Source organism: Sycon ciliatum, chromosome 6, assembly GCF_964019385.1.
Source record: "Sycon ciliatum chromosome 6, ocSycCili1.1, whole genome shotgun sequence".
In the NCBI taxonomy this organism is placed as follows: Eukaryota; Metazoa; Porifera; class Calcarea; order Leucosolenida; family Sycettidae; genus Sycon; species Sycon ciliatum.
This window is the reverse complement of record NC_088648.1, coordinates 16,277,833-16,292,165: the sequence shown is the minus strand read 5'-3', so window position 1 is coordinate 16,292,165 and position 14,333 is coordinate 16,277,833. Positions and strand designations below refer to the sequence as shown.

The window sequence follows — 14,333 nt, the reverse complement described above, 5'->3', positions numbered from 1 at the left end:
GTAGCATTGGCCTGACATTGAATAATTGATGTACCGTTGAGTAGAAAACCACTATTACACTCATACTGGATGACATCAGTATAGGTACGAGCAGTAGTGTTACGTTGTCCATCCACTGGTATACCAGGATCAGTACATTGTATAGGTGAACACACAGGAACACTGCCAGTCAACATACCAACAGCATTATTACTAACATCAACTACACAACTACGAACAAGATCACCACCGGCGAGCTCGTGACCAAGAGCACAATCCCCTCCAACAGTATCACCATAGGTAGCAGTGCTCCTGTGGGCAATGTAGTCAAAGTTAGATACACTCGGCACCAAACACTGCACCGGACTACAACCACCTTGTCGGATATCGAGCCCCTGGGCTACCCACGCGTACGGTATGGTGGCATTCGATGCGTTCAAGAAGCTGCAACCGAATGTGCTCTGAAGTGTACGGTTTGCGCCCACAAAGCCGTGGTTACATGTTAATCGCGCAACTGCATTGAACGACGCGTCAGTGTCCAAAGTGAATGCGTTGGTGAGGTTGCTGATGGCAGGGCACGTCACGGGCACACACTCTGGCAAGGTGGCGATGGAGTAGGTGCCATTCTCCAAACATGTGAGCGCTGTATTGTAGACACCACTGGTTAGATGATAACCTACATCGCATTGCAGTGTGATGTTATCACTGTATGAACCCTGGTTGGACGAGAGTATGCCGTTCTGAGCAGTGATCGGAGGGCACTGAACGACTGCAGAACAGCGAACAAGAACAAATCAAAAACCATCAGCTATAATGCTGCAGGGGATATGCTATGATGCCAAATCCATCTTATATTATTATGGGAGCTAGCTGAGTGGCAAAATGCCCATTTACGAGTAAAGTGTGAGCAGAAAGTTTCCCAGCCAGAAACTCTGATATAAAAGAACTTTGAGTGGCAAAAATACTATGTGACATGCTCTTTTCTCCACATCCTCATCAAAATCTCACTGACCCTCCCTCCCCACATTCATACATATGACATAATACAAGATGATAACCCATGCCTCACGGTGGACACCCATGCACAACACATACCATACATACCCTGGCATCCCGGATGATCATTATCAAATTGGCCGTCGTCTGAGCACCTTCCAGTGGTTGCACCCGCCATCAGACGGTGTCCAGTACCACAGTTATAGGTAATGTGCTCGTTCCAGTCGTACACAGGCAGTGCTGGATGAACCAGAGAATGAGCTGGTAAGGCTGCACGACTGCATGTTATTCCTGGAGAACCACACGCAACGAGAACGGGAAGGAAAAAGGATGGTGTGAGTGGGAAATTGTCCACAGCTATTCATACTGTGTACAGGCGATGTTAGTAGGCTAAAGTATCCGGGGAAGCATGGGGGTTACAGTGCTGCTCAACACAATCGGATGAAGCAAGTCAATGTCATGCCGGGCACTGTACAGCCCTAGATCGGTGAACACTGGGGTGTGAGACGAAGCCCGGTGAAAACTTGACTGAAGCAAACTGATTTCATTGAGCAGCAGAGTACATGTACATGAAGTGGAGTCATCAAAGACTTAGGAGCAGTCGGTGAGAGTGTACAGAGGAGTAAACAACGCAGCTACCAGTATACCACACATCGCGCCCCATCTGACTCGGTACTGTACAACAGAATATCCTGTACCGCCGCCGGCAAATAGTGGCAACACGCTGCACATACCCGTACATGCTGGAACTCACGGCATGCATGGACTTACTCCTGCAAGTAGGGACTGTCCCACTCCACATCCTGTCTTCCTGGCAACTAATCATGGCCGACCCAGCCGTCATTTTGTAACCAGGCAGACAGGTGTAGATAACGTTACTGCCAAAGATGGATGCATTCCCTTGCCAATCGGCATTGGAAACATTCGGAATGGCTCCACAGTTGATGATTACACATGAGGTTGTTTCCAGTGACCAGTTGCCTGCAGGCTGGCAGGTTGAATTCGAGCTTGCCACACCGTCGATGAGCTCATGGCCAGGAAGGCAGCGTATCGTGACAACGTCCTGGAATGCAGGATTTGGTAATGCTGGCTCAACCAGTCCGTTGGGTACACTTACAAACACTGGACACTCCACTCCTGCACACAGGAATGTAAAATAGAGAAAGGGCAGGATGCATACATACATAAACCACAAGAAACGCGCAGGTGGCAATAAAATAGAGTGAAAACAAGTTCACTAGTATTGCATATTGGATCTTTCCATGATGATTGCGTTGTGATGAAAAAATAGCAAAATATACAAGGACCTCGTTGCAAAACGTCGTTACAACACAAGGAGCAAGATAATTATGTTCATCTGTCAAAGACACAGGCAAATCACTTGCAGCGGCGGATCCAGCGATCTCTACAGCGGGGTTCCAGTATAGTCAAAACTGAATAGCTGATACATGTACATGTATATGGACACGAATATGGTTACCAGTAGTACATTTTACGAAATTTGGGGGGTTCCGTGGAACCCCTGGAACCCCTGGAACCCCTCCTGGATCACCCCTGACTTGTGCAGACGAAAACCTGAGCAGTGAGACATGGAGATGTGAGCAGAAGGAGCAGAACTCACGTGTACAGTTTGGCACTGTGCCATCCCAGTATCCAGGCTGATTGACGCGGTGTACGCAACGTTGTGACCAGTCTTCACCGTCGCTGCCATCACCGCCATTGTCGTCGTCATTGGTAACGGTGGACAGCTGATAGCCAGCATCACACGACCAGGTGACTGTCTGGTTGTACGACAGTGCCATTCTAGCAGTGGTGGCATTAATGGTGTTGGTGGTGTTTGCAATGCTATGCTCACCGTTGGGAATGGCCGGCAGTAAGGAGATGTCACACTCCACACCTATGACAAACACACACATGCACACAGCACAGAAGCAAAAGCCAGTACAACCAATGAGCCAGCTATTCGGCAACAACAAGAGACAAATTTGTCCGAAAAGTTGAAAATTTACTGAAATGAAAATTCGCTACATTGCTTCTATGGCAAGCCATGTGTCAGGCGCGTGCCCCGTATGGGTTCCTGGGTGCCCGGAACCCCCCCCCCTTTTTTCGCTCAAAATGCAAGATTTTGCTCAATTTTTTGAAAATTTCCCGGGGAGGCCCCCCGGAAACCCCCCTTGAAGGGCACCGGCGCACGCGCCTGTGTGTCACAAGTCCTTTCTACAAAGGAGAGGAGTGAGATACTACAGTGCAATGGCAAATTAACTACATAACAGAGATACTCTAGGGTACCTCGACTCAGACACTCAAAACTCGGTCCCTTTGCTGCACACGTCACTAGAAAGAGTTCACCAAATTTTCGTGCATGGCCCATCATGAGGGTGAAATCATTTTAGTATTTGAGTTGCGTGTTTGAGTTGAGGTATCCTAATGTTTAGTGGCTGGAGTGGAGTCTGCGAGTACTTAGAAAAGCAGAGATACGTCACATCTGAGGTCAATGCAGATAGGCCATATTATTAGAGTAGCTGAGATGCTGGCAAATTACCTTGACAAGTTGGTGGTGGATTAGTCCAGTTGTGAGTTTGAGAACAAGTAGTGTTGTTTGCACCAATCAGATAGTGACCAACATCACACACATAGCTGTACACGTGACCATAGATGTACGTGATACCAGATACTGAAGATGTCGTTGACACGGGTGTTGGTGGCATGCCGGAATACAGCGGGGTTGGTGGACTTGGGCACAGGATTTCTACACATGGACAGTAAGAAGAGGACATGGCAATATGGTAGCTGCAGTATTGCACATCCTTGCAGCTCACAAGCAAAGAAAACGGGGAAAATGCAGATCCATACTAGCCGTGGTAGTAAATCCACGCTTATTCCTGTAGACACCGATGTAAGTGCTAGGCTTCCACTCAAAGCAGGCCTGTATTCAAAGCAGGTATTTCTAAGTGTGTCAACACGAAATCCAGGCTTATTTGTAGTCTCAATAGTCTCGTCGCATTTTGTCCCCCCCCCCCGCGAAAAAATTATCAGTTCCAGTTTGTTGTGTTTAGGCTGGTCTAAACCATGTCATCTTTCAGCAGGGTAGCAGTAAGTGATAATCTCTCACCAGCACTATACACTATACAATCGCAGTCAGTCAAAGAGCAATAACTTACGTTGACAGGCGGGGAAAGACCCGTTCCATTGTTCACTGGCGTGGCACATCAATACACGAATCTGGTTGGTGCCCAGTTCGTAACCCTCGTCACAGCTGAACCGCACCACGTCACCAAAACGGTTGCCATCGTAAGCGTCAATGCGCCCATTCCGTGGCGGAATGGCGGGAGAGCAGGAACGTCTGGCGCATACAGGATCTGCTCCGGACCATGCTCCATCCGCCGTGCATGTCCGGGTCAAGTTGCCAGAGGCAAGCTCGTATCCGTCACTACACACACCGACCAGAGTATCTTCGAACACACGGTCCGCAGTGGCATTCAACCAGACTCCGTTGTTGATCGCGTCCAGGCTTGCACACTGAACTCGAACACAGTCTGGAGCAGTGGCTGACCAGGTCATGTCATGCTGGCAGGTAATGTTGAGCACGGGGAAAGGCCAACTCCAGCGATACCCAGCCACGCACGTATAGGAATGTGTGCTACCGTAGGTGTTACTGCTGCCGGTTCTCACGGTGTTGTTGCCACCCAGAGGGGTTGAACCGTTGCACAGCGTCTCCTGACAGTCGGGCATGAAGCCAGGTACCCAGCGGCCGGCTCGGCACACCGACGACTGAGTGTTGCTACTCTCGTAACCGTTGTGGCACAGCGACAGAATGACGTCACTCTCGTACAGCGCTATATTTGGCATGAAGGAGCCGCGGGATGTGACCGTTGTTGCGTGGAGCGGACTGGAGAAGTTCGTGTCACACGTGTGAGCTGCAGAGGGCAAACACAGGACAGGCATTCTGATGATAGGAAATAGTACCATTGTCATCGCACTGGCTGCGGCTCCATATCACCAAAAAAAATGTTATGGTGAGTGTAAATGGGATACTACCGCCATCACTGTGCTGTCTTCAGCCCCACACCACCAACAATGTCACTATAGCTATGCACTGGGTCAGAGGTATCGTGCACACACCACGCACATACCTTGGTCTCAATAGGCAAATCACAAAAACAACAAGGTTCTTTCTTAGGCTTAGTTCGCAACCCCAAACAAGTATGTCGATATCCCCCGGTGGCAAGAAAGTCACTGCAGCAGGCACACGTATGGCTGTACAGTGCTGCACAATGAAATCGCCGCCGGGCGCTGCCCAGCCCTAGCACTACAAACACTGTTCTGTGCACTCGAACGCAGCGCTACTTTATTCATGAGGCTGGATTTCTCTAGCCAGAACTGTACATGCATGGTTGTACATCAACCCACAGAGATTCCCAAGTCCTGCTCCACTGTACTCACCAGTACAAGATGGAGGCAGTGCCGACCAGTTGCCCTGCTGGGTGCAGGTCAGCGTCGTCTCTCCGTCGGCATAGAAACCGTTCAAACACCCGTACGTGACGCTGAGCGACCATTTGAAGGTGTTGCCGTGACGGAGGGCGTTGGTAACATGATCTGGTTCGGGACAGGTGATCACTGTAGTCGAGTAGAGCAGGGAGAAATCAAATTTAGTGTATGCAGGGCCATCAGAATCATGTATATATATTCCACATTCTACACTTTGCTTTGTGAGTATATAAACCAATACTGATCCAGATTTCTCATTACTGTTTTCTGATGATCACTTAGTGCGTCACAGTGAAACTCGGAGTAAAAACACTTTCTCTGGCCTCTAATTGTGTGTATATTCCACATTGGTATGGTCATGAAGAGGCGCAGAATGTACATGTTTTCCACATTGGAGTGGGCATGAAGAGGCACGCGGGTGTGTGATTGCGAAGACCATGGACAGTCGTGCAAGGTGAAATCCAACTCCTGCACAGCTGGCTAAAGCCAGGATGCAGAGGTTGAATTTCAACTTGCACCGCTGTATTGCATGCACACACAGCGGTGATACGTGAAATCCAACTCGGCAAGCTTGTAAAGCTGAGACACATGGGCTGGTTTACACTTTTCACCACGGTAGCTTGGAGATTACACAGGAGAACCAGATACAAAAGTAACAAAACCCAATTGTAGCTGCATGCTTGCACTTACCTGTGCAGTAAGGTGTTGGTGAACTCCAGAATCCTGTATGTAAGCAAGTGTGTGAGACATTACCCACCAGCCTATACCCTTGTACACATGTATAGTTGACTTCAGTCAGGTAGTCTACACTCAATGAAGATGATGTCACGTTCAGTGAACGTAGAGTGTGAGCCGGTAGACTGGGTAGCAAACATTGCACGACTGTAAGCAAACACGAGAAACACAGCATAGAACAGTGCAATCACGGGCTGTCCGACTCTTCACCATCATTCCAAAGCAGGACACCCACACATGATGTACACGAGGGCATATCGAATGTATACAAATGTTTTAACAAAAACAATACTGTCTCACCGAAAGCTGTCCTACTCGAAGCGGGTCAGTTTGACAGTCTGTACTCACAAACACTTGAAACTCAGATACACACTGGACGTAAGTGGCAAAGCAATGCGACAGCCCCCCACAAAACCCTGTGCTGACTCACCTGAACATGTAGCATCTGTTCCATTCCAGTTGCCGCTGGCTTCACACACGCGCACACCAGACCCGTGCTGTATGTAGCCAAGATCACAGCTGAACACAGTCACTGAGCCATAGCTGAAATTCCCACCATTCAAATCCGCACTGCCGCCAGTTGGTTCGGAAAGGGCCGGACAAGAGATGAGATCGCACGCCATGGCTGCGCCTGTCCATGTTCCGTTCGAAGTGCACGCCACAGCAAGATCACCTGATACATGCTGATAGCCAACATTACATGTATAGCTGGCTCTGGCTCCAAAGTCAGTGGAGGCTGTACTCAAAACTGAGTTCTCACCACTGGGTGGATTGCCGCAGGAAACAATGGTACAGTTCGGAAAGGATGAATTCCATGTTTGATTGTGTTGGCATAAAACTGAGAGCTCATCACTCGTTTCATATCCCACATCACATTGAAAACGTATCACACTTGTTACTGTGTTGTTTCTACTAGTGCTGCTACGATGTGCATTGCTATTGTCTACCACTGGACACTGTTTAGGAACACAGCTTGGTGTGGAGCTGTTCCAGGAACCATCAGCTTGACAGAACAACACACTGTTGCCCACCAGATCAAAGCCGACAGGACAATGGAACATCACAGATCTATTGTAGAAATGTTCATCTCCATGTCGGCTGATGTAGTCACTGTGTCCAGGATGATCACAGTTCAGCGCTGCAGAAAAAAAGAAAAAGAAAGCGAAAAACGGAGTTGCAAGGAGTCGTCCAGATGAAAAAGTCATCCGGTGATCTTGAATAAAGACCAACTTGGCGGTCTTCTGTCACAGAGACACAGAGAGTTGATAAGCAAACAAGTGAAGGATTCAAAATGTGACAACACTGGTAAAAGACCATACCTGTACAGTGTGGTGTGGGTGCAGTCCATGTAGCATTGGCCTGACATTGAATAATTGATGTACCGTTGAGTAGAAAACCACTATTACACTCATACTGGATGACATCAGTATAGGTACGAGCAGTAGTGTTACGTTGTCCATCCACTGGTATACCAGGATCAGTACATTGTATAGGTGAACATACAGGAACACTGCCAGTCAACATACCAACACCATTATTACTAACATCAACTACACAACTACGAACCAGATCACCACCGGCTAGCTCATAGCCAAGATTGCAAGTGCCAATGACATCATCACGATACATAATGACATCACCGCGTAGGCTTGTATAACTCAGATGCGGCACTGAGGGCACATTACACTGTACGGGTCTGCAGCCATTGACTCTGATATCCACACCAGACGTGGTCCAGCTGTACGGTATTGCTGAGGTGGTATTCAGGTAGCTACATGTGTACGTGCTTGTGAGCATGCCGTTCGCACCCACAAATCCCGCATCACATTCGAATCGTATCGTGGAACCGTACGTATTGCTAGTGCCGATGCGACGTGTGTTGTTAGCGGAGTCCGGTAAGGGGCAGGTGACAAGCCGGCAGTCCGGTACCGGCGCAGTGGAGTATGCTCCGCTAGCCAGGCAGGTGAGAACCGTGGAGTACTGGCCATCGCTTAGTTCATAGCCACGGTCACACTGCAGCGTGATGTTGTCGTCACCGAAGGAACCTTGCGTGGAGGAGAGCTGGCCATTCTGAATAGATATCGGTGGGCAATCCACAGCTGTGGATACATACATACAATAGTAGGCAGAGACACAGTCCCTCTTCAATCAAGAACTTCATAAAACAGCACCCTCTATAAACCAGGAAATTTTTCAGTAGCCAAAATGTCCCCTTCATGCACATTGCAGCAGTAAATCAGATTTGTTAATCCAGCACCCTCCCTAATCCAGCAGAATTTCCTTAGCACAAATGGCGCTGGGTTATAAAGGGACCCACCATAGATGGAAGAACATGGCAGAAGAGCACTTACCGTCGCATCCCGGATGTTCGTCAGAAAATCTCCCGGCATCAGTGCACCATGTCGCACTGGCACCAGACTTTATCACGTACCCTGTCATGCAGGAGAAACTGACCGTCTCGGACCAGTCGTACAGTGAGCGGTTGGTTGAGACTGTAGCATGGGAGCCGAGTGCCGGTGGATGACACCGGATACCTGCAGAGAGCACGGAGAGGAGACGATACGGGACAATCAGGCTAGGTACCAGTCACAGTGGCTACGAGACTCACGCACGGATGATCGTCAGTGACATGATTCATAATTCATACCCGCAGGGCCAGTGGCAGCATTTCAGCCAGTACGCTGTTGCACGCACACGCACACGCTCTGCCCAGTCAATCCAAGCCAGCCAGCTTTTATGCATACAACAAGCGGCCACAACTATGGACGCACGCAGCAAATGAAGGTCAGAACTTCTCTGTGACGGGAATAGAGTGTGGTTTCACATCCTGGTCCTGTGACTGCATTTGTGCAGAAAGTGTACATGGTATGTGAACAGTGGGCACACCAGATTTGAGGAGTTGGAGCCAAGCTGACTGGCCCTTATGGTCATGTGATTGTTGTGCAACAGCTCTATGTGCAGTATGTGCATTTATGCCATCAGATAGAACAGTACTTACGTGTGCAAGTAGGGACTGTCCCACTCCATGTCTTGTCGTCCTGGCAACCAATCACGGCCGACCCAGCAGTCATGTTGTAACCGGGGAGACAGGTATAGACGATGTTGCTGCCAAACGTGGACGTATTGCCTTGACGGTCGGCGTTGGAAACATTGGGAATGGCACCGCAGCTGACGGCGGTACACGTGGAAATGTCCTGCGACCAGTTGCCGGCAGCCAGGCACGTAACGGTGGCAGTGCTGGACTGACCGTCGGCAAGTTCATAGCCCTGCAGACACTGTACCATGGAGACGTCCTGGTAACGAGGACTCTGTGAAGCACCACTGGACTTCACAACACCATTCAGGACGGAGCCGTACGCTGGACAGGACACCCCTGAAGAATTCCAAGCAACACAAAACAATTAAAAAATAAATAAACAGGGATGAACCAATTTCGATCACAAACCACCCGAGTACAAATTTAACCATTATGCGGGGAAATATCTCAGAAACAAGGTGAAGATAGTGGATCTTTTCATGAACAAGAATAGCTATATGCAAGCATTTTACTTCCAGCAACCGGGTTGCTACAATGGTGCTTGCCCGATATTTGTTCGTCACTTACGAGTACAGTTTGGTGTTGTTCCAGTAAAGTATCCAGGTTGATTAGTGTAGTGTGTGCATTGCTGTATTCCATCAGCACCGCCGCTAGTACCAACACCACCACCAGCAGTGGTATTAGTAGTCTGTAGTTCATAGCCCTGATCACATGACCAGACTATGCTCTCGTTGTACTGGAGAACGGTAATCGAGAGATTGGCCGAGCTGTGACTGCCATGCGGTATGGCGGGTAGTTGTGACACGTTGCAGGTCACGTCTGCAAAGAGAAAAGAGGGGGAGAGAAAGAGAGATAATTTAAAGTGCTGTAAGCAAGCTAGCCGCCTTTAAGAGCTAGCTACGGAGTCATTCGAGACGAGACCAATTAAAAGCAACAACACAGTAGACCATCCTTTGACGAGAGTCAATGACTCTCTTCCTTTCTCCACACAGTATGTCCTTAAGACGAGCAACCTAACATTCTTCTCATACAAAATGTGCCTACAGAACCAGCAAGAACATCGAGTCGAACACCTCAAACAAAGTCTAGCAAAATGGCTGCCTTCTTCACAAGAATGTTTTGTTACTTAGGGGAAATAGTGTTTCCTGGAGATTTTAGATCTTGCACACACCAGTGCATGAAATCACTTACCTTGACATGTTGGTGGTGGATTAGTCCAGTTGTGAGTTTGAGAACAAGTAGTGTTGTTTGCACCAATCAGATAGTGACCAACATCACACACATAGCTGTACACGTGACCGTAGCTGTATGTGCTAGCAGAGCTTGACTGGTCCAAGAACCGGGAAGACTCGCCACTATCCGCATCTGATAGGTACATGGGTGCCGTGGGCGCTGGGCAAGTAATTTCTAGAGAACAGAAGGAGATAGGGAGAGGGAGAGAGAGGGGGGGGGGGGAGAGAGAGAGAGAGAGAGAGAGAGAGAGAGAGAGAGAGAGAGAGAGAGAGAGAGAGAGAAACCAAAATGGAATTTTACGGTGCATTTTAACATACCTGACACAGGTACCGGCATGTCACGTACAGAAGCCGGGCTTATTCCTGTAGAAGCCGATTTTACGGTTAGGCTTTCATTCGTATCAGGCTTGCCTTCAAACGAGGTAGTTCTATGTACGTCTACACCACAACCAGGCGTACGTGCCAGCAGGGCATTTCGAAAATCAAACTTAAAAAAAAAGAGTTTTCGAAACAGGCTTTATACAAAACAGCCAGGTATACCACACAGACACACATACACACACAGCACTGACTATGGACTAGCGTATTCCCGCGCTGTGTGTGAACAGAGGGGTATGCAGAGATTATGTGTGACTACGCGACTGCTATCTCACGTCTCTCTCTCTCACCTTGGCACGTGGGAAATTCACTGCTCCAGTTTCCGTCAGCCATGCAGGTTAGGACGGAGGTGTAGTTCCCCAGATCGTAACCTTCACTGCATCCATACTTGACCTGGTCACCGAAGTGCTGCCCGTTGAAGCTACTGATCACTGCATTGGCGGGCAGGACGACGTCGGGGCATTGGACCCGCGCACAGGCCAGACCCTGTCCCGACCAGGAGCCGCTCGCCAGGCAGGTCCGGGTTAAATCCCCGGATGACCGCTTGTAGCCGTACTGACATGCGGCAGTGATGTTGTCCTCAAACACACCACTGTTACCACCGTTGAGCCATTGTACGTTACCAGTGTTTGATAGCGTAGGACAAGCGGTGCGATAACAATCGGGCGCCGCGCCGGACCACTCCAGGTTGTACCGGCACGTGATGTTGAAGTAGGTGAGCGGCCAGGACCACGAGTACCCCGTGATGCATTTAACAGAATAAGCCGCACCAATGCCGGTCCCAGAGCCCGTCTGCTCAGTGTGTCGGCCGGCGACGAAGTGCGACTGGTTGCAGCGCGACGGCTGGCAGCTGGGCGCAAACGCTGGCACCCACTGACCGCCGAGGCACAGCGACTGTGCGTCCTCACTCTGGTAACCACTCTGGCACACGGTCACGATGATGTCATCCTCTCGCAGCAGCATGTTAGTACTGAAGTAGCCCTGGGATGTCAGTGTGATGGCGTTGTCCGGAGACGAGAAGTTAGTGTCACACGTGTACGCTACAGAAACAAGAGGGGAAACCACAAAGGTACAAGCAGATCAATATTGTGTGGAGTGCATTACTGGTCATGTCATACGGCATTTCAGTACCAGCGGACACAGTTATTGATTGGTCCAGCCATACCCTAGCCTTTCACACAGTTTGTATATGATATGGAGGATATACACATGATCTCCTCAGCAGTAAACACACATTGGTGACAAAAACGTTTGTCCGGCCATGGCCTGACCAACCGGACCGGTTTCGCCGGGCATGAATTTTAGAGTATACCTGGGTCATCTTCCTTTGCAATACAATCTCTCATCACGGCAGAGGTTCAAACCGCTCCATGACACCTGTCAATAAACTACAGATCCTGTACGCAACAAGAAAGAACATCACGCCGTGCACCAAGGAAATATCTCCTATCAAGGTGCTGTGGACGCTAGTACGAAACTCACCAACGCAAGTCGGCACGGCAGCTGTCCAATTCCCGTGATGCGTGCACGTCAGTGACGAGTTGCCAATCAGATAGAAACCCTTGACGCACTCAAACGTGATGCTGTGCTGCCACTTGTACACGTTGCCATGGCGAATGCCATTGAAAATGGCGCCCGGATCAGGACAGGTCACGACTGAGATGAAAGAAAAACAGAATAGGAAAATCAGCGAATACAGTATAACAATTATATACAGTGCAAGTATTTGCATTGGTCCTGCATCCTGACGATGATGGCTGCTGATCGGAATTTGGATTGAGAACATAGAACTTTGCAGCAAAGAGACCACTTGCTTTTATGATTGTGTAGGGTTTTCTGTGTTCTGAAGCGGCGGCAGTAGAGCTAGCGCACCACGACCAAACCATTATTTTAAGAAGGGTCAAACTTACTTGTGCAGCTTGGTGTGGTGCCATTCCAAAGGCCGGTGTCCAAGCAGGTCTGCGCCCGGTCGTCACCGACTAGCCGGTATCCAATATGACACTGGTAGAGGATCTCTGTACTGTAGTCCACCAGGGTTGGCGTCATGGAGATGTTGATGTTCGTGATGGCATGCAATGGTAGCGCTGGGGCGATGCACTGCACAACTACAAGTTCAATACACGGAAAGATAATATTCAAGGAGCATCGAATCAGGACAGTGAAATGTGATGAACCCCGTGATGGGCGACCAGCCCTTGGGTCATCCTGATAAAAAAATAAGGAAATGTGTTTACTCCCCAAGCTGGAGCTCGCGTTTTCCACCGACTCGACTAGACACTTGACTGACTCGATATGAAAATCATCCAACGACATAGGAAATCATCGCGCAATGTTATCGCATGAGCTGATCGTTTAGTAACTTGTGGTGTTAGTGGACATTATAGCGTAACTTGTAGTTCCTTGGTCCTTTTTCTTTTCTATGAAAGTAAAGATATTATCATTATATACACAGGACTCAGACTCGGCCACAGCATACAATGGTAGAAGTTCAGAATCAAACACTAGCAAGTCTACACACATAAGCACGGGCAAGAAAGCCGTCAGTTTGTTCAAATCCACACACATAGAGGTAACACACACACACACACACACATGCGTTCAGACCGCACATCACTAACTTGTGCATTGTGTATCCGCTCCAGTCCACCGTCCCATATCACCGCCGCACTCACGCACGGCCGAACCGTGCATGTTGTACCCAACGTCACAAGAAAACCGAGCCACCGCACCGTAGCTGAAGTTCCCACTGTTGAGCTGCGCCGTTCCATTGCTGGGAACTTGCAGAGACGGGCAAGTGATGATCTCACAGCTGAGAGCTTGCCCAGACCAATTGCCAGATGAAAAGCATGTCAATTCAGAGCTGCCATTTGCGGGCTTATAACCTGTGACACAGCTGTAATTGACAACTCCCATGAAGTTTGTTGAAGAGATTGTGGAGAGGGTGTTTTCCCCAATAGGTGCATCCCCACATGAAACAATGGTGCAGTTAGGAAATGATGAATTCCATGTTTGATTGTGTTGGCATAAAACTGAGAGTTCATCACTCGTTTCATATCCCACATCACATTGAAAACGTATCACACTTGTTACTGTGTTGTTTCTACTAGTGCTGCTACGATGTGCATTGCTATTGTCTACCACTGGACACTGTTTAGGAACACAGCTTGGTGTGGAGCTGTTCCAGGAACCATCAGCTTGACAGAACAACACACTGTTGCCCACCAGATCAAAGCCAACGGGACAATGGAACATCACAGATCTATTGTAGAAATGTTCATCTCCATGTCGGCTGATGTAGTCACTGTGTCCAGGATGATCACAGTTCAGCGCTGCAGAAAAAAAGAAGCAAGTAAACGAATGGAGTTGGATGCATGTATCCCAGACAGTAAGAAGTTCGGAAGGAGAAGAAGGATATCTTTTTAAAAGCATTTTCCTGAATTTAAGTCACATCGTTTAAGACTAGACTTTAAAGTCCGAAAATGTGGCTG

General features: G+C 48.8%; 1 protein-coding gene across 1 annotated transcript; it reads right to left on the bottom strand.

The window, feature by feature from the left end:
* Positions 1-1,260: 1,260 nt before the first annotated feature.
* On the bottom strand, positions 1,261-13,758 carry LOC135820084 (sushi, von Willebrand factor type A, EGF and pentraxin domain-containing protein 1-like). The gene is made up of 17 exons (XM_065333390.1): positions 13,464-13,758; positions 12,756-12,950; positions 12,328-12,501; positions 11,136-11,885; positions 10,427-10,642; positions 9,803-10,054; positions 9,197-9,571; positions 8,550-8,732; positions 7,518-8,297; positions 6,629-7,336; positions 6,154-6,345; positions 5,419-5,592; positions 4,137-4,892; positions 3,518-3,724; positions 2,597-2,872; positions 1,988-2,112; positions 1,261-1,266 (listed from the first exon to the last, which is right to left on the bottom strand). Exons 1-17 carry the CDS (start codon positions 13,756-13,758, stop codon positions 1,261-1,263), a joined length of 5,664 nt encoding a protein of 1,887 aa, XP_065189462.1.
* Between the last annotated feature and the right edge of the window lie 575 nt (positions 13,759-14,333).

Excerpts from the sequence above, each read along its gene's own strand:
- LOC135820084 (XM_065333390.1), bottom strand. The coding sequence starts at position 13,758 with ATGGGAGTTGTCAATTACAGCTGTGTCACAGGTTATAAGCCCGCAAAT. Across the intron at positions 10,055-10,426 it reads TCCACCACCAACATGTCAAG|ACGTGACCTGCAACGTGTCA; the intron begins GTAAGTGATTTC and ends TTCTCTTTGCAG. Across the intron at positions 8,298-8,549 it reads CGAACATCCGGGATGCGACG|CTGTGGATTGCCCACCGATA; the intron begins GTAAGTGCTCTT and ends ATGTATCCACAG.